Source organism: Streptopelia decaocto, assembly GCF_964273445.1.
Source record: "Streptopelia decaocto genome assembly, chromosome: 1".
NCBI classification, from domain to species: domain Eukaryota; kingdom Metazoa; phylum Chordata; class Aves; order Columbiformes; family Columbidae; genus Streptopelia; species Streptopelia decaocto.
This window is the reverse complement of record NC_138663.1, coordinates 28,729,162-28,749,457: the sequence shown is the minus strand read 5'-3', so window position 1 is coordinate 28,749,457 and position 20,296 is coordinate 28,729,162. Positions and strand designations below refer to the sequence as shown.

General features: G+C 38.3%; 1 protein-coding gene across 2 annotated transcripts in view; it reads right to left on the bottom strand.

Annotated features, from left to right (window-relative positions):
- Nucleotides 1–19,278, bottom strand: part of PPP1R3A (protein phosphatase 1 regulatory subunit 3A) — a 46,746-nt gene extending 27,468 nt beyond the window's left edge. The window contains exons 1-2 of one of the 2 annotated variants that reach the window (XM_082055051.1): nucleotides 19,201–19,278; nucleotides 5,914–6,573 (exon numbers count right to left, since the gene is read on the bottom strand). In XM_082055051.1, the coding sequence (XP_081911177.1) occupies nucleotides 5,914–6,573; nucleotides 19,201–19,241 (701 nt within the window). In that variant the 5' untranslated portion in view covers nucleotides 19,242–19,278. Of the gene's footprint in view, nucleotides 1–5,913; nucleotides 6,732–19,200 lie in introns of those variants that run through there. The other variant, XM_082055050.1, reaches the window with a different exon arrangement.
- Between the last annotated feature and the right edge of the window lie 1,018 nt (nucleotides 19,279–20,296).

Sequence of the window (20,296 nt, the reverse complement as noted above, 5' to 3'; positions counted from 1 at the left end):
TTTTCAGTCTTCAGGTACTCTCCAATTAGGAGACCACAAGCATATTTAATGGGTGTTGATTTGCTCTGTGCATAGTATCCTCATCAGTAACTTCCACCTGTTTCTTCAGCATTTCTGTGATAAAATTCAAAGCTTCATGCCACTAACTTAGATATCTATCTTTAGGGTCTTTAATATATTTCATAGTTCAAATAGTAAGCATAGACGGTTTTTAAAATATTATGGTTAAACATAGAAAAAAGAACATTGGGTGTAGTTCCTGGCCAAGTAGAATTGTTCCCTGTAGAACATTTTTAAAGTTAGCTTATTTTAAATTACTTTGGAGAGTAAGGATGCAGCAATTTCCTTAAAAGATAATTCTAGAGTCACTGTTAAGAAACATTACTAACAGCCTCAGTTCCACAGCTTGCATGTATCCTGCTTGTCTGAATAACGTATTTTAGATCACCTTAAATAATTATCCTGTGCCCCCAGTAATCATGGTCCTCAAGTACCTTATTTTGGTGCTACCTACTTGTACAATTGACAAAGACTGCCAATGACCAGGATGCAAGGGAAGGGCTGGGAATACTAGGTCAGCTTGAACAGCAGAGCAATGCTGCCTTTAGCTGGCTCCCTGTGAATGGATAGCTTCTCTAGCAGCTGCTCTCCTGATAAAAACAGTGACTGCAGTCACTTCCTAATAATAGTCATAAACTTTAGTCAAATCCCATATCTGTATGCTGATCAAGGTGCAACTTGTGACTTGAGATGTCAGAAACAACCTTGAGATTAAATAGCAGTACACAAGGAAGATGTGTGTTTTAACACCTTTTCTGCTCTCCTTTTCCCTTTTCTATTATGATGTGCAATAATCAAAAGAACAAGGATTAAAAGGGAATATAATTTAAATGCTGTATTTTAAATGGACCAGCTGGGAATTACACAGTTGTTCCTCATAGCAAAGTATATGTGAAGCTAATTCCAAACACCTCCTCAAAAGTCTTTGGTTTTTTTAGTCGCATCATGGGTTTGTAGGAAAAGCTGAGAGGTGCTGATGCAGAACTGCACTTCTTGGGGCAACCGAGGCACTGGTCTGCCATCTGCACAGGGAAAACTGACCGAGAACAGTGCAGTCCTGCCAGGCTGGATCTTCAGCAACTTACTTCCTTTGCCTTCCATCAGAAAGGTGATGAGACAGCAGCTGAAGACAGGAGAGTACTTATGCACAGAAGAAATTTTCTCACTGGCAATTGCTTTGAGACCATTCAATATTTATGCTGCTGAAGCTGGCATCAGTGGCCCACAGACCTGGGGTTTTTAACCTCTTCCTTCTCATCATGCATTGTACATAGAGCAGCTCTTGTATGAGACATCACCCAGCAGGGGGATTGGACTAGATGATCTTTTGAGATCCCTTCCAATCCCAAACATACTGTGGTACCATGATACCCTAGCTTGTGTTCTCTTTTAAAGCGGCATCATGGAGGGAAGTGAATTGATGCACTACCATTCAAAGAAAGGTACAGTCTGGCAATTATGAAAAAAAGCACAGGACCAACATCAGTTCATCACTTGTGGGCTTAGAGAGGTAAGAGACCGATAACTCTAACAGTTCTGATAAAAATACTAGCTTCCCCCTTCCTTGTCAGAGGTCAGGAGTCCAAATACATGTTTTACCCTTTTGTAAAACCATTCTCATGCTTATCAGCCATTTTCCTTCTGCTCTTGCTTCCGCTGCTCCCTTGAGAGATGGCAAACCAGGACCAAGCACAGAAATGGGGCGCAGCCTCAACAGTGGCGGGGGAAATGGTTTGCAGGTCGTTATCACTGTGCCATGCAGCATGATCTATAGGAGTTTGCCTCATGCAACACCCCACCAGTCCCTGTCTGATCAGACCGATGCAGGAGCCTGGGGTCCACAACAAAATCATCTGGTCCAAACCTGAGGACCAGGAAAAATTTGTGTTCAGAATCATTATCCATGTCCCGAAAGCACAAGAGTCAAACAAAAAAAAAGAGTGGAGCTGATACAATTCATATACATTTTTTTGAATGGTTAGATATATGTGTATATATCAGGCTTGTTTACTGGCAGATTTCTGTTCTCCAGTGACAGCCTTAAAATTTTAGGAATCAAATTTTTTCCTCAAAATATATTTACAAGTATGTATAAACCAAATGCATGCTTTCAGATAGACCAAAACATAAATTAATTAATTCACACATTATTTTTTTCACAATATATTTTGTGCCTATGAATCCTTCCAAGATTTTTTTAAAACACAAAAATTGTTAAAATTTATATTGGAAAGAATTTTGGCTTGGAAAAATACAGTTAGAAGCAAATAATTTATGAAACTTTAAGAGAATACACTCTATTCATGCTTAGACATAGAAGCACAAGCAAATAAGGCATGGAATGAATAGGCAGGATTTTAAGTCATGCGTTTCTGAATATCCAAATCTAGGCAGTTTTCAGCATTAATTATTCCATGCAGTTTTGCTTTTCGCTATGATTTTTTTCAGGTGCAGCTGTTGAGAGTTAAGTCAATTTTTATTTTATTTCTTAATAATGGTGTTAGAAGCCACCTCATCGCCCTCATTCACACAATTTTGTTCTGGCTCATATTCTGAAGGGTAACATGATAGCCATATTGTGTTTCCTCAGTAACTTCCTCTGAAAGTGCATATTATTCCTTTCACTTAACTAACGCAACTAATCCTCACTAATGACATTTAATGAGCCACACAAGTATGCCCTAGAGTGGATCAGACTCTCTGCTTAAAAAACACAATTGTTTAACAGTCCTATTTTTTAACTGAAGAGATAAATTGAACATTTTAAGAGAAAGTATAAATATCTCAGAGTCAAGATCTAAAATAAATAAATAAATAAATAAATAAATAAATAAATAAAAACAGGTTTCTAAATTTTAAATAGTGACCTAAATAATCCTGTTAAAATATCTTTCTATTCAGATTATTATGAAGAAATATTTAAATTAAGTTGTCTGGCTCGTGGGTATGGATAGCAATATTCCTTATTTGCATATTTATTGTGTAAATCACAGGTAAAATTGTTATTACTTCTGAGTATATCTGTTTGCATTGCTGCAGCTCCTAAAACAAGCTAGTTATGGTCCAGGACCTTCACTTTGCTAAACGTTCTATAAACATCCATCAGAGCATATATATATATGCTGCAGAGCTTATCATCCAAACATAAAACAAGAGGTGTGAAAGAGACAGGCTGATGGAAGAGAGCAGAGAAACAGGCAGCAGTGTTCAACGTGATATGAAGGAGTCATAGCACATCAGCAACCTCACTTTGCCAATTTTGGGGGGTTTGTTTTTCTTGTGCTTTTTTCTGCAGATCAAAGCAAAGGAGTTTTAATGAGGGTCTGAAGGAGAATAATGAGGTACTTTTGCAGATGTCTGCAGGGTGTTCCTCCTCACTCAAAGGGGCAACATGTACAAAGACACTTTGAAAAACAAGTGAGCAATGGAGGTTGGCATCTTAGTTCTTTTGAAACTAGAGGCCCTGATGCTGACCTCATTTACACTGGTGAAAGCTGTAACTCCTGTGAAGTCAATGAAGTCCCCGTAGCATAAAATTGGTCCTGGATTACAATCTGCCAGAACTGTCTTTCAGAAGCCTTGGCGACCACTGGAACCATATTCCAAAAATACTTTCAGCTCATTTTTGCATTTTCTGTAAGGTCTCCTTACATCCTTCTGCCACTAAAGAAGGTCTTGAAAGAGCATGTTAGTTAACCGTTTCCCAAACACATGTAACAGATCTTAATGTAAACAGGAATCTGACCACTTTGATTTTAATATCACAAATATACATGTGTGTATGTTAATATATGAACAAATATGCACATATATATGTACATATACATATATATTTATGTATATACTCACACACACACATATATACATATAGACATTCCTCTGCAGCCTGATATGGAGGTAGACAACTCCACATTCTGTTTAGAGACAAGATAATTTTATCTTGAGGAGTAGACATGTTATCTTCTTTCCCATTTTTTTTAAATACCTGTCTGCCTGACTTACATGTAGTACGTTTAACATATAGATGTAGCAGTGGATCTCCCAGAAGAAACACTTCTACAACTTATGCTAGCGCTAGGCATGTTACAGGAGACTTCAGGGAATTAAACTCTTAGGAGTCATTCGACCTTAGATTCCCAATTGTATCTAAAGTTGCAGGTCAGCCCTGAAAGCATCTGGAAGCCCAGGACCCACTAAATTTAGAGTCAGCTCTCCATGTCCATCATCTGCTCCATGTGGGCTACCTGAACTCAAGCTGAAGTCACACTGCCTGCATATGCCTGTGGTACTTGATATCACAGCCCTTCTGCAAGGCACTTCAGACTATCTTATTTACCCAGAATGGGTCGTGTGACACTTCTTAAAGGACAGATACAACGTACAGACCTGGGCATAAATGTCAGGATCTGACCACACGGCACGTAAAGGTATCATTCCCTTTGCTCTGACGTACCGGGATGTTCACCCATGGAAGCATCATCATGGTGGCACCAAGGCTGGCCTAGGAGATGCTTACCAGGAGAGCTTTGTGGACTGGCTATGAACGAGGCCTCGGGTTAGCAGAGGCTGCTCCTCATACCATGGTGCTGATACAGGGACTAATGTTAATTGCACGTTTCTCCTCACAGGTTTGATGTGTGATTCAGGCTGGCAAAGGCTCAGCACACTGAGTCTGGGTTTTGGGAAGGAAATTTTACACAGGGAAAGCCCTGGCTGTCTCCTCCCTAAGCTCCCTCCACTGCAGCAGTTTGGTTTTGTTCCCCATTCCCCACCAGTTCAGTCTAGTGGAAGAGCACCAGGGAAATTAAACAGCACAGAAAATAGAAATAGTACAGGAACTAAAAACTCAACATGGATTTAGTGCTTGGATCTAAGTACTGCAAAGGACACTGCAGGTAAAATATAGATGTGATTATGCAGAACTCCAACTGATCTACAGCAAATTTGGTGAGCAAAAAATTGAGACTTAGATCTTGTTGGGCAATATTGCTTTGCATACAGAAAGAAGTTAAAAACAGAGTAGGAAGTCAAAAGTTACTGTTCCTGAGTGTCCCTCTTCATGTGGGGTTAAGTTACCAGTTAACTAATGCCACTTTACTTTAAAATTAACATGGTACTTGCCTACATTTACTTAGAATAATATGGGACATATTCTATATATTTTTTCTTTAATATATTACCAGTTCTGCCTTATAGATCATTATTAATGTCACTATTTGTGAAATAGAAACATTAACCAGTGGCAGGAAAAAATAATTATTACCCTAATTTACAACTCGCAGAATAGCCCAACAACTTGCAGAAAAATTTGTGCCAGCTATTCTAATTGCAAACAGGATCCTTCCCTGAATTGTCAGCTTCCTGAACCACCAGTGCCACTTCTGCTTCAGTAATTGCATGTAGAGAGTGAACCATGATATAACTCATGTGAAAACCCAGGATTTGTGTCGCTTTTAAATTTTTGTTGACTTACCAAGGAAGTGGATGTAAAGTGTTTTAATTGTACGGCTACCTAAGTCTGGAGCAAAGCTCTCACTGATATCAGCTCAATTTATACCCTACAAAGATCAGATTTGGTACACAACGCATAATTTACATACCCTCACATTACTTTTCAAATGAGTGGCATGCATGCCGTATGTTAAAACTATGATACTACCAAATCTGCCTGTAGAAAACTACTGGCTTATATATATAAGAGCTTTACTGCAAACAAATCTCCGTCTAATTTATCATTGAAAAAAAAAAAAAAGAAGAAAAAAATATAGGCATTCTTAGTTCCAGCAAGCACACTTAGAACATTAGAATTAGCCGTCTATATTGTAAGTTACTGAAGTTAAGGTGTAACCTCACCTGCTTTGTGATGTCTTTAGGCATCCTTTAAGATGTCTATCAGTAACCTCTTTTTGTGGTTTATTATCCACCTTGGGTGCAGCTTCTTTCTTGTGACAAATCAGGGTGTAATTTTTGTCGTCATTGTTTGCCCAGAAGGTACCAACCGATGTCTCATAGCGTATACAGAACTCCACCTTAGTTCCATCTTTCTGGTAAGGAGGCACCAAAGAAATCTTAAAGCAGAACTGATCCGTTTCATCACCACAAGAATTAGGCATGAACTCTGCAAGGATATCGTAATAACTGAGCCAGTTATTCAGTGTCATTCGAACATACACCATTTTTTCAAAGGATACATTGAGGACTCGTATAATGCCGTTCATACAGGTAATCCCTGGCAGGAACACGACTGACTCCAAAAGGACTTTCTGCTCTCGAACTTTTTGCAAAAGTTCTTCTTGTGAAGCAGGTAATGTAAACAGTTGAGAGAAATAATATTCCTCCTGAGGGAAAACTTCATCTTCTATCTCATCATTTTGTCCTGTATTTGGAACTTCCCAGGTATCAAACTCCTTAACAGACACAAGATCAAACCCAAATGCATCAGCAAATGAAACTTTTCTTGCAATGGTGGTGGGGGTATCTGCCTCCTCTTCGTCTGAAGAAGCAGAATTCCTCCTTCGGGGAAGTGGAGAGAAACGAAGATTAATGTTAGGTTTAACATCTTCATCCTCTGAAGAGAAATCATTAACAGCGGGGACTTCTAAAAAGTTAGCTCTGCTAACCTGACTAGGTCCTTCAGAAGACTCCATTGGGCTCTCTGATATAAACTGAAAGACAACTGTACAGCTAGTAGCAGCTGTTATTTGAGACACTGTGGTTTAAAACAGGATTAATGTTACAGTTGACATTGCAAAAGGGAGTCAGGCCTATTAATAGAAGCTATGATGTGTGAGCTATGTTGGCCTGTTCTCCATCTGACAGTATTAGGTGTTATAATTTCAACGATACATTTCGAATATTGCATTCCCTATTTTTATGTCTCTACGTGCTAAGAAGAAAAATAGTATTTAAAAACTAACTTCTTTGCATAGTTAAACTGCAGAAATTGAGCTATTTTAGTTGATCAACTTATGTTGCACAACGAATTCAGCATATTACACAAATGAGGAGCTATTCATCTCTGATTAGCGTGTATACCTCATTAGGTAAATAGTTTCTATATTGTAAACTATTCCTGCATAAATTTTCAAGGCCCTTTTTTTACAATATTTTCAGATATAAAAGTGTGATGTCACATTCTGCCCTGGCTTTATACCATGCTAACTCAATGGGCCAGATCCTAGGACTATGCCAGCTTTTTCTAACTAAAGATTAGCCATCACAATCTAAACGGAGCAGGCATGCTCTAAAACATTGAAGTGAGTACACTGGAGATGAACTTGTAACTCACCATTGTAAATATGACTGAATTCATCACTAATTAGATTATGAAATCATCTAGTGCTAGACTGCATTTAGCATCACCCAGCCAAATGGGGAGAAAAGCCATTCATAGAATTAATCTGTGCAGCCAACCCTGAAACACAAATCCTGTGCCACACAGCTATAAACAGGAGGAAGAAACACACTACATTGTTTAAAGGGTTTTCAAGTTTTGTGAGGAGTACCTTCCCATGATAGGAAAAGAAACCCTGGCTTTTCAATCAACTTAATCAGTCGACATTTGGCTTATACTTTTATGGCAATCCATGCATGGAAATATGCAGTCTTTATGGGACAAAGATCATGAACTCGAAATGTCACCTTTTTCCTTCATATTGCTTAACCTCTCCTATGTCCCCTGTGTCTGCCTCAAAGGATACACCTACACTACAACCTAATAGCACGATACAAGATAAGAAATACAACAGGACTTGTTTGGAATTAGCCATGTCAGAGACTGACAGCACTAGTGGCATCATCACAGATTTCAGCAACAGGTTAGAAACCTGACTCTTCATACACATTTTCAAATGGCTCAGGCCTTGCAGGTCACCTTGAATACTTTCCCCTGTTGTTAGGGTGACCCTGGTAACTTTAAAGCTGATCTGGGTATGTCTGTTACCAGACAGCAAGGTAAACCACGTCTTTCTTGAATCCCTTTTTCTAATGAGGCATCCTCCCACACCATGAGAGCATCTCCAGTTCTTTCCATTGCTTCTTCATCTTTACCTCTCAATAGCTGTCCCATCTGCTACTGTAAAAATGTTGACACTTCTCTAGTACCATCATACTTTGAGACAATGGCATACAAGGGGAGAATTATAAAATAGCTTTCTACCCTGAACTATATAATGCCTACCACAGCTCATAAACCTTGGGGATGTCACTGATTTTGGACCAGTATTGTAAGATGCCATACTTTTCAACAAGGCCCAACAGTAAAAAGCATTCAAGATTTCTTATTTAAAAACAGATGATAGTGCTATACAGCCATATATTCATGATTGTATAAGAAAAGAGTGAGATCTCCAGTGCTTCCCCCATGGAAGAGTCCACAGTTTCACTTGGTGGCATCCCAGAAGCATCACTTCTGCCTACTCCTGCTTACTGCTCTACACATAGCTGCAGAGCTGATTTGCTGCATGCACATTTTGGCTTTGTATTGTGTGAATTAGGTTGAGTTTGGCAAATGAGGCTTCTTGCTGCAATGGCAACTCAATTTCTTCTGTCAACACAATCTAAGAAAATACTACTCACTAACTGTGCAAACAAGGAGAACTTATTTATGACATTGTTACCGTAATGGTTACACCTATTTATGTGAAAAGCCATTTCCCCTTTTTCATTCTGTATGTTTCTTTACAAAAAACTGCACAGACAAATGCAAATGGGAAGGTAACTACCCCGGTGGACTCTGGGGGGTCATAGAGATAAGAGGTGCAGGAAGGAGAAGGGCTGCCCACTGACTGCACTTGGGGGAAGGATAGGTGTATTTCAGACCAAATCATGCTTTGAGAATGGGTTTATTTCCAGTTGAAAATGGAAGGAGAAAAGCAGAAAAACTACGGAAACTAGTACTGCTGCTACACTTTATGAAAACAGGTTGAAGTCCACTTAAAGAGGGTTTTGATCTGTTGATTATTTTTTGTTGTAATTTCTGTTCTCTTAATGCTTGGTGAAACCAAACAGCAATTTGTCTTGGTCTAGTCCAGTACCAGTTCAGTCAAGGAAACTCTTTCAATTGGCTCCAGCGGGTACTAGGTTAGACATTCTGCCCAAGTCATCTAATCACTATATGCCATGACAAAGGCTGCAGGATGTTCCAAAAACAAAAATGTATTCAAATGTTTATTTTTTTAAACCGAGTAATATTAGTGACTTTAATTGACTCAGATTATTCTACCTGTAACTGTCTTGCCATTCACTGAGTTCAAACCCCTTATTTCCATCATGGATCTAAAGAAACATGGGGCTGGGAATCAAAGGGTTATTTAGCAGTTTAGCCTAAGTGCTACCACTGAGCAACAGTCTTCAGCCTGGTGACATTATCTAGTGAGAGAAGCAGCATGTACTTAGGTCAGTTAAAATAAGAAATAAAAATGTTGTATGAGAAATAAACAACATAAAAGAGGGAAAGATTCTGCCTTCACACAAGAAAGAAATACCAGTGGCTATAAGGGTGGAGACCAAAAACATAGCTGAGAAGAGGGGAAGGCCACACTCTTGTCGAAAGGAATTTCCTATCCATAAGCTTAATTTTCTTCAGTGCAAGGAGGCAGAGGTTCATGTCTGTTTTCCACCTGATTTAGGACTTGCCCAGACAGTTTGTACCGGGTTAAACTTTTAATGACAGTGCAAGTATTTTATCAAAAGTGAATATAGAGTTACTCCAAATCAAGCATAATTATACGTATAAGAATTGCTTTAACACTGTGAAAATATTGTAATGAAAAATAATATCATTTGTTCTCTGCATCTTACAAAATGGTGCTCAAAAATAGCTAAGTGATACATCAGAGTAACTATTTCCTTTCAGGTTGTAACAGCACCAGACAATTTTAGAACATTGTGATGGGACAGCTTCTCTAATCACTTCTTTCCTAAAGCCTCATCCTCCTTACTGTTTCTGAACACATCAGATTCAAAAGTTGAACAAAGACAAATGGTTTCCAGGTGTTTTTAAACACTGTTCAAGTAACAGTAGAAACAACAGGTAGAATTTAAGAAGGCTGTGTAGAAAATAAGAGAGGTCTATATGAGATAGCCTTTCTATTAAACAGGGTAATAAACATTACAGGGAAGAGCGTCACAGAGTTGGCAGGCTTGGGGCTTAATTAAACATGCAGCAGAAAAACAAAAGCAGTAGCCAAATAGGCCTTTAATTAAAAAATACTTGCACCTGTCTATGTTTTTGGCATATATATTATTAGCACTGTCCATTTGATCTTTCTTGGCCTTAACTGCAAGGAGAAAACACACACTGTGTCAACTGAAAAACAACTGTGTCTTAAGCATGAACTACAGAAAAGCAGTACAAAATCTGGTTCCACTTGGCTTCCTAACAGTGTATTCCCCACTGCCCTAGAAAACTGCACTTCTTCAGCTAAATATATGAGATGTATTACTTACTTTATTGCTATTAAATAAATCTATTAGGAAAAGGCATAAAAACATTTTCTACTTGCAGAGAACACCATTTTAGCTGACTGTCAAATGGTCAAAAGTGCTGAACAAGAGGCGGAAGAAAGATCTTAAAGATTACATCCTTCAGAAAAAACATTGCCGGCATATTGCAAGAGGTATTTTGAAACAGCAATTCTTTCTTAAAGTATGTAGAGCTAAGGAAGAAAGCACAGCATTTCACTCACGGAAGATTTTGTCTCTAAATTTCACATGATTGAAGTTAAACATCAGTAATATAGACTGAGTGAGGACAAAAGCTGCCTTTAGTTCTCTGCTCTTAGTTACAGATTCTACGCAGTGTCTATTCTTTTTCACAAAACCTTGTGCTATGACTGCAACTGGTTTACTCTGTGACCCAGAGTAGAAACAAGTTCACTCCTTAAAACTTGTGTTGTTTTCACAGTGCCAAGCAGAAAAATTGCAGTATTAGTCAATATTAAAAAACAAACAAAACCAAAACAAACACCCCCCTAAACACACACACACAAAACAAACAAACATAAACAATAATGCATTGGAATCATTGCAAGGGGATAGCCTGCATTCATACAATAATGGCTAAGTCACTGATAAAACTCTCTTTAACCTAACTTGATGATAGAGAACCAAACACTGACAGAGGAAAAGACAATCTTCGCACAGTGAAAATTTAGAAGAGATTACATTACTGCAACAGAATTTCCAAATGCTCTGTTTCCCCCATTCATCTTTTCAAAGCATTTCATTTATTGGCAAATCAAAATCATAAACAATGTAATTAGTCTCTCTGATAAAGTTAGCCCCTTCTTTGTTATGGTGTTTTGTGGGAAATCTTACATTTCTGACCATCCTATGTTTTAGCAGCACTGCAGAGAAGCAGTAACAAAAATGCTGCTTTAGAGAATCATATAATGAGAGAGTAGTTTGGGTTGGAAGGCACTTTCAAAGGTCATCTAGTCCAACCCCCTGCACTAAAAGGCCACAAAGAGGTCTCCCCAGAGCCTTCTCTTCTCCAGGCTGAGCAATCCCAACTCTCTCAGCCTGTCCTCATAAGGACACCTGCTTTAATAAGGTGTGTGTGGATATTTGAAGAAGAATCTGCTTCACCAGGTTGGAAAAAGTCTGGATAGTAAGAGGAGTCTATGCTTCCCCTGCCCCTGATTCTTCTTTTCAGATAAAATTGGACATTGAGCCAGTAAAGGTGGTTGTCCCTCCAATGTGAAAGCTTTGCGGACATTTCAGGCAGTGACAAAGAGATTCCCACAAAGAATAAACAGGGAATTTGCCTGACATTTTTAGAAGGAACCTTCAGTTGGGGAGAGGGCTTTTAACCCTTTTGCCTTTAAAGACAGGAGTCAGAGGAAAACAAAAGTTAATTCCAGAAATAAAGCAGAGAAAGGAGAAACAAGCAGGATGCCCAGAAGTGTAAGATTAATATTTTCCTTGAGGGCTTATCTGACAAAAAAAAAAGGGTATTTTTCTTGGAGATCAGGGCTTTCAGCTTTTCCAAATGTAGCTCTTTTGGATCATCCTGTAGAATCTTCCTTTACTTACTGAAAGGATTGTTCATCTGTTCATGTACAGAACCCTTTGCTACACATTTTTCTTTTTGCTTAGGATTTGAGTTCAAGTTTTGTGCTTTTGACTTTTGGGCCTTTAATACATTTAATTTTCTGAAGACTTCAGTCTGGTTCCCTTTAATAACCTCAGTTTCCCCAGTTTCTGAAAACTTACCCTTAAAATTTAAAACCCCTAAATTTAAAAAAAAATTACGCTTAAATTTAAAAATTTAAGCTGGTTTTGCTTATTCTTTATTTAATTTGGATATTTGTAGGCACTCAAAGTCTTGTCTCTGTGCCTAGTCCTTCTATAAAATCCTCTCCATTTACAAAGTCATTGCTAAAATAGCAGAGCACGTGGTTGATTCTATGTTTCTTTGTTGGAGATAAGGGGGAAGGAACATCTAGTCCTTGTCACAGTGAGCGGCATTTGTTCTCCAGTTTGCAACTGCAGTGTTCCATAAAAATCCAAATCTCAGTAGAAATAACCTAATAATCTATAACAAATCCAGTATTTTGAATTGAAATCAAACTTTTGATGTTATTATTGTAGGAACCCCTTTAGACATGACCTGCTTACAGTTGCAGCAACAGAAATGGGATGATTTGTAATAAATAGTCTAAAGTGCCAGATCACACGTTTCAGAGCTAATCTCAACAATTTCTACTATGATCTGGCAACCGTTCAGCTGCAAATAAGAGAGAAGGAGAACAAACTGGGTAAATTAGTCATCAGAAGGTTATGAAAAGCCAACAGTAATGGAAAGATGGCAACTTTGGGATGTGCCAGGCAGGCAATTTCTGGTAGGGACAGAGCAGGTCAAATGGATGCCTTCAAAAGAAGTCATTGTTGAGACAATTAGTAGATCATCATGCCATCACTAGGACTTTTAAAGAGCCAAGGCTGTTAAAATACCAGGTACATCCCATTCCCAATGGTTAGCAGAAAATTCCTCTATTAAATATTGCAAGCAAATAGGTGACAATTCTGCCCTGACACAGAAATGCTGGATAATCCATGTGAAATATAGCATTATGAGACTTGTTTCCTGATCTAAAAACATTGTGCCTACCAACTGAAAAATGGGCTGGTGGATTTGAAAGCCAGAGAAAAGGCTTGCAGGTGCCCAACCAAGATGGTCAGCCAGGATGTGAACTTCAAGCTCAGAGGGAAAGGGATCAATTTAATGAGTGCCCTAGTCCCTCTCTCTCTCTCTTTGCCACAATTAGCATCTGAAGGAAGCAAACAAGGGTTATTTTCAAAAATCCATCAGAGCCTGAACAACAATATCAAATTCAATCTCATAATGTTGAATGTTTGAGGCTGTTGTTGATGTCTTGAAACACAGATCTCATTTGGGAATACATGTTTTGAAGATCAGAAGTGACCCAAGAGAGGACAATACGTCTTCTTTCAAAGCTTCTACCACTTTCTTTTGTTTTGTGTTAGAACATATTTAAACATATTTAATTACCTTCTTTGACAAATCACATGAGATGAGTATCTTGTCCAAAACAGTGTCAGACCTCAGGAGGTTGAGAGCAATGTCAAAGTTCAAGCAACAGTTCATGCTTTGAGGGTCCCAGAGCACAGCGCTCACTTGCTCTGAGTGGTACTTGCTCCCTCAAGTGGTCTCCTGGGTCAGCAGGATGGGTCACATGCATGCTCAGCATGAAAACTAGTTGCTCAATTGGGATCAGGGAGTTTATAAGAAAAACAGGGAGCAATTTGGGGGGGTTTGGTGTTTATATTCAGTTTCACCAAGAATAGGTATCCTTCAGCTACAAAATTTGATAGCGAGTTTCATTCCACACAGTACTTTCTTTCAGCACGTAAAACAAATGTTTATTGTACTAAATACAGCATGTTTAACTAAGTATAGAACACAGGAACATACATGTTGGTTTCAATTTGTTCTGCATATCACTGGAGGGTCTAATCCTTTCACAACTCTATCTAGCAACCATCAATTTTTCATTAATCATTATGTTTCAATGGGAAACACTGAAGGGTGTTTTCTCAGATTATAATGAAGTGAGAGGCTAACGTCATGGTCTGTTTATCTTCATACTTAACATAGTTATTTTGTATTTTTTTCATTCAGCTAGGACTTGCACCTTGACATTTGTAAACATAGGCAGTTCAGTTTTCATTGTTAAGGATGTTGACTTAACAGAGTATAAAATAGGAATCTGGGTACCTGAAAGCAGCACATTTAAAGACCGACTTTCTGTTCTCCTGATGGTTATAGTCAGTGAGCCAATTATTCAACAGACTACTTGCAGTAAAATATCAGGACGCTTAAAATAAATGCTAGACTTTGTGCTGCTATAATGAGTGAAGACTTTTCTGAAAACAATGAAGGAAGTCTAGACACCTGTACAGTAGGAGGAGAAGAGAAAGAAAAACTGATTCACAAGATTGCAACCCGAATTCCCAGCTCTCACATACGTGTCATGAAGGGTCTTTCTGTGACTGTGGATGAAGCAAGATTTCTGGAAAAGCCACCCCTATCTTACATAGCCTTAATTGCAAAGGCAATTCTTTCCTCCCCTACAAATAAACTGAATTTAGCTGCTATCTACAAATATATTGAAGATAATTTTCCTTTCTACAGGAACAAAGGTCGAGGCTGGAGGAACAGTGTAAGGCACAACCTTTCACTAAACGATTGTTTCATCAAGGTGGGAAGATGTGAAGATGGCAAAGGAAACTACTGGAGTATTCATCCATCAAACTTAAATGACTTTGTTCACGGGGACTTCAGACAACATCGAAGGTCGCGAAAGCGAAGATGTCAAAAGGAGCTGGAGCGTTGCCTTGCTGTGAATTATTTCATGCCATGGGGACACTATCCTTCCTATCCAGCACCAAACTGGCTTTACCAAACACCTTATTTTCTGAATCCTCTGTGGAAAATGCTGCATGCTGACAGACAGCAGTTTATGCATGAATACCAAAAATGGAATGTAAACACTGATTTAATCACAGGGAAGTATTCACCTCCACTACAGACTGACAAACCGCACAGCATTTCTGTGGACTGGTTTTATGGATCTCCTGTTCCTTCAGTTATGCAGCAGAATATTTTCCTGAATATTCAACAGGCTTTCCCTAATTCCCTTCTCTTCTCAAAAACAGCAGCAAAGCATTCAGACTCATCTGTAAGTACTAGAAAGTACCTGAAGTGCAGTAACTTTGCAGGAAGATTGGGACTCTGTCAAGATACCATGTATTAATAAATATTGCAGAGTTTTGAACATCCGTATATGTTTAAAGACAGCAAAAGAGCTTACTTATGTACTTATGTAAGCCAGTGATTACCAATGATTATTACCTAAGTATATTAGCTTTGAAAAGATAACAATCAATACTGCTTTTAGTAATTGACTAGTCAATGGCTATGCATAGATTATTTGGTACAAGAGTAAATCCATTAGCACTGACTGCCCACTAAACTTATTTTTAAATTGCCCCGTATTAATCATATTACTGTATACTACTGCTCTATTAGATTCAAATTAATACACATATGTGTATTTACAACTATATATTCGAAGATGTACACCCATATATTTACTTCTATATTAAATAGGAAGCATTAATACATTTTTCTTTGTCAGTTGTGAATGTCTTTGAAACGTTACTTGTCACCTCCCATGCTGTTGGAAATACTGAGTTATTCTTCTGCTCATTTAATTTTGTTCATTGATTAAGACTCAGTGGGCACCATTAATTCTGATGCATTGTATTGATCTGAAAATCACAGTATATCTATATATTGTTAGCAGTTAAGTGGATACTCACTTCTATTTGAATAAATGTTCAGATGAATCAATATTCCAAGTGAAATAAAATTGCAATATCATTTTTAATATGTGTTTGAGTTCAAATCTGGTTCTTAAATGCACAGCCACATATTAATTAACCTACTTACTTGATTAGTTAATCACAGCATGACTAATTACAAGTTTACCCATTAGCTGGGTATAATGCATTTAAGAAATTTTCATTTTTCAGATAACATAACCTACGCAAAATTGCTTAAGCTTATATCTATACTTTTAGTTTACATAGTTATATACATATACATTGTTGTTTACATAGCTATAGAGTATATTATGATATAAAGTACTCATTTAAATACACTTTTAAAATGTACATATCTATCCAGCAACCTCATTGTAACAGGAACTTCTAATCAGAAAAATGTAGCAAGCATTACAGTGAAAACACCCAGCTTCAGCTAAGTTATAGACTTTCAGAAAAACTTGTTTCAAAATATTTGCTCACTGAAAATGCAGAATTGAGTAGTAAAGCCCTAAAGACTCTGCTGTGCCTCAGTTACAAATAGCCTGAGCCTGTGGACAGAACTTGAGACCTGGACAAAGATGGGGGAAGGTGGGGTTCAGGGGCTGGACAGTCGGGGAGACTGGGCTGAGGAAACACTGGAGATCACTGGAGAGATAACTGGACGTGCTGAGCAAGGAGCTATGAGAAGTCTGAGGAATACAAACTGTGAATGCCAGGGAATTATACTCAGATGAAAACGAAATCTAGGGATAAGAAGAGTCAGGGCAGGTTTAAGGAGTAGCAGGTGGGAAAAGTCTCTGTTATAGTTTATCTACTAGAATGCCTGGGATGCAATTTAATACTCACAGTTCTTTGGCTGTCAGCAAATTACTTTAAATCACACAAAACAACAACACTGGCTCCATTAGCTTTCGTGGCAAAAGCTTGTGAAGTGCACCTGAGGATATGCCTAGGACACAATGACATTTAGCTTCATCTTCCCTGCTAAATAAGACTTGGAGGAGGGGAGTAAGTGTATAACATGGCACTTTGAGGTAATGTGACCTATCACTTAATGAGCCATCCTTTAAGCCTAGAGCAACCATTTGAGTTTGCTCTAGAGAAAGAATTGCATTTTAGCATACAAGTGATGGTGGTGGTGGAAATGTGGTATGAACCAAACCATACTCATGCTTCCAGATCTTCATCCCAGTTTCCTGTGGGAATGCGATAAGAGGAACTCACATGCAAGAGGAGACATTCTTCTGCTCAGATGCTCAGATTTTATTTGAGACCACTTTGAAATAGTTTTCATACCACTAGTGGTACACATACCACAGCCCAAGAACTCCCATCTTAGATATTTCCAGTCTGATTAGGTAGCTGTCAGTATGCTTTCTTATGATTTTTTTCAGTGTGTTTTAACTTTTTGTTTCTTTGTATAGCACCTGCATGCCACAGTGGAGGAGGATTTTTTTCATGTAATGAGCAACTATTTATTCTGTCCTCATCATGGTGGCGTGGGTATCTGCGGCTTTCTTACTGTGCATAGTTCAAACACTGCTCTGAAGACAAAATGACCCAATCATTACTTTACTGTTATCTTTCAAAGCCATAATATAATTCACTTTCAAAATACCCTGAGAGGTGAGGAACATCTTGAAACATAGGCTTAAAAAGGCTGAGGTTGAATGTACGCACTCACTTTGGACATCACGTTTCTGAAATTACTGCATAGCATTTTATGTGCTCAAAGTCCAGCACCCATTGCCCCGGCTTTCCACTCTCAGTGTTCAGAACATTCCTCATGATCCCAAGCAAGAAGGAAACCAGTGACCATGTGTAAAAAGTTTCATTTCAATAACATGTCCAGAAATACTGTGGCAGATGAAAGAGTGGAATCCATCTCTTCAAGGCAAACTGTAATTGCCATAGTATAGACAAACCTTTTTCTTCCTGGAATCCTCAAGCAAGTTCTCCAACTTCTGCAGCAAAACCCTGCGTTTCTTCATTACATGATTCTAATTGATCTACAAAACAGGTCTACTTTGGATATTAAGTATGGCAAGGGAAAAATGGACGTTTTCATATAATTAAAGGTAATATTGTAAAGGCCTTCAGTTGAGGTAAGGGCCAAGTTAGACAAGATGCCATTTTTTCCCCCTAGCTTCTGAAAGCTTGACATTGCAATCTTAATAATGTTTTTCATCACAGCTGAAGGACTAGGGTTAGTATGTCGTTTTGTGATGAAAATGTCAAAGTACTAATTTGCAAACAACTTGATGTAAAAACTCAAAAGCAATAAGAAACAAAAAAAATTGTGCATTTTACCTGAATTCCAAACCCCCCCAATCCACTTAGCATATGAAAATAAATAATTTTCTGATCTTCAAATATCATCCTACAATTAGAGAGGGCATTAAATTTCTGATACAGGAAATTACCATTTAATGAGAAGACAGAAAGGTTCTTGAAAATTAAACGGATGAATTACATGCTTGTACAGGAATGTCTGAGGCAGTAAATGTGGTGTAAGACACTCCCTTAGAAGTAAAAATAACATCTACAAATGCTGAATTACAGAAAATCTGACAGGGACACAATATCCAAAAATTGTATGTTGACAACTTCAGCGTTTTCCAGCTGAAATGCCTTACTGGGTTTGATAAAAATGTCAGGAGCTCAGAATCTCAGCATTTTGACCATTGTCACCTCTGTTCTGCCCATAAATAAGACAGAGGTCATCTTTTTACAGCAGATCTACTTTGGGAATACACAGATGAAACGCTAGCATACGACATAAATAGCTGGAATGGAGGTCACGTGTGCTGTCATAAGTAGATACTGCCAAATGCTCTCCTCCTCTTTTTGTAGTAAAAAAAAATGACTTCCACATAATGAAATTACGTTTGAACCATACATTTGCTAACACTTTCAATAAACTGTATCTTAATGATGAGCAGTAAGAGAACTAGGCCTGAACATTATAACCTTTTAGTAACAACACTTCACAGGTAATAATTTTAAGCCAGATAATAACATTGCCTTTGCAGTTGACCTTCACCAGTTTATAAAAATATTTATTCTAAAAGTTTAGTAAAATGTCTCAGTCTATAAAGCCCAGAAAGTTAGTATACAGTTTAATATCTGCTACATTTGCTGCCCAACACAACTGCTGACTCTTTGCCTTGTCTTCTTTCATATTGAAAATAACGACTGTCCAGGGGCATAAATTAAAGATTTGTAGAAAGAGAAGCCCCCAAGCTGTATAGTCACTCAAACCAACACACGCTAATTTATGCTCACCCAACAGTTATCCATTTCTTGTGCTCCCTGTAGCAGCTCATGGAAGACAACTCTCCCTTTGGAGACAGCAGAGCACAAATACCTCTTCCAGAGTGGTGAGGCTTGTGTATATGGATTCTTGAGGATACATCAGGTGTGGCCTGTAGTGACACCATGAGGGAAAAAAAAGAAAAAAAGAAACACTTAAAACCTCTTTGAGAGATGCTGCAATCAGAAGTGAGATTATGAAAATGAAAATGCCCCAACCACAATCACACAGGAACAATATAGCATCACTACAGGACACAGTTACGGCTGGTTGATTTAAACATGACCTGCTGTACATAAACCTCTGAACTTCTTTGAAGTGTAATTTTAACCAGGACCTTCCCAGGTTTGTATTATCTGAATCCTGTTTGTTAAAACAATGACACAATCATAACATTCTTAATCTATATTATATGCCAAACAGTGGTAATTACCTGAAAATTTAATTCCACCTCACTTAGTAAGGTATAATATTGTGCCAAACTGATCATGCGGACATGGGTCAAAATACACAATTTTAGTACCATAAACCAAGTTTTGCAACTCTTTAGCCAACACAGACTCCTGACCAGAAGCATCCAAGCACCTGAGAAATGCCCTGGAAAGGCCACCTTAAATGGCTGAAAGGCACCGTAGCACCTCACATACGACCTTGCCATAGTGGTGCTTTGGCACAGAGGATGTGGCTGAAAGCCAGACGTCAGACTCTAAGGCTGCTATAGTCTATGTTTACATTATGTTTAGCTAGGAAGTTGGATATAAAGTCCATGAATGGTTCCTCTGCATCTCCCCTGTTCCCAGTACAACTGAGGGCCTGGCCAGCTGCATTAACTATTTCATCTCTTCGTCCTCCTCCAGTGTTTCATCTGTCCTTCAGTGTCTGTGTTCACTTTGCTGTCTTACAGTTCCACTCAGAATCTCCCACGCCAAGTTCTCCTGTGGCCCTACTCTGTTATCTTCTCATGTATGGCTCAGTCAACACTGTCAAAGAAGAACTCTGGATCCCTATATACCCTGTTTGTCAGAGATAGAATGAAGCTTATGTCAACATAGTGAAATAAGACCTCAA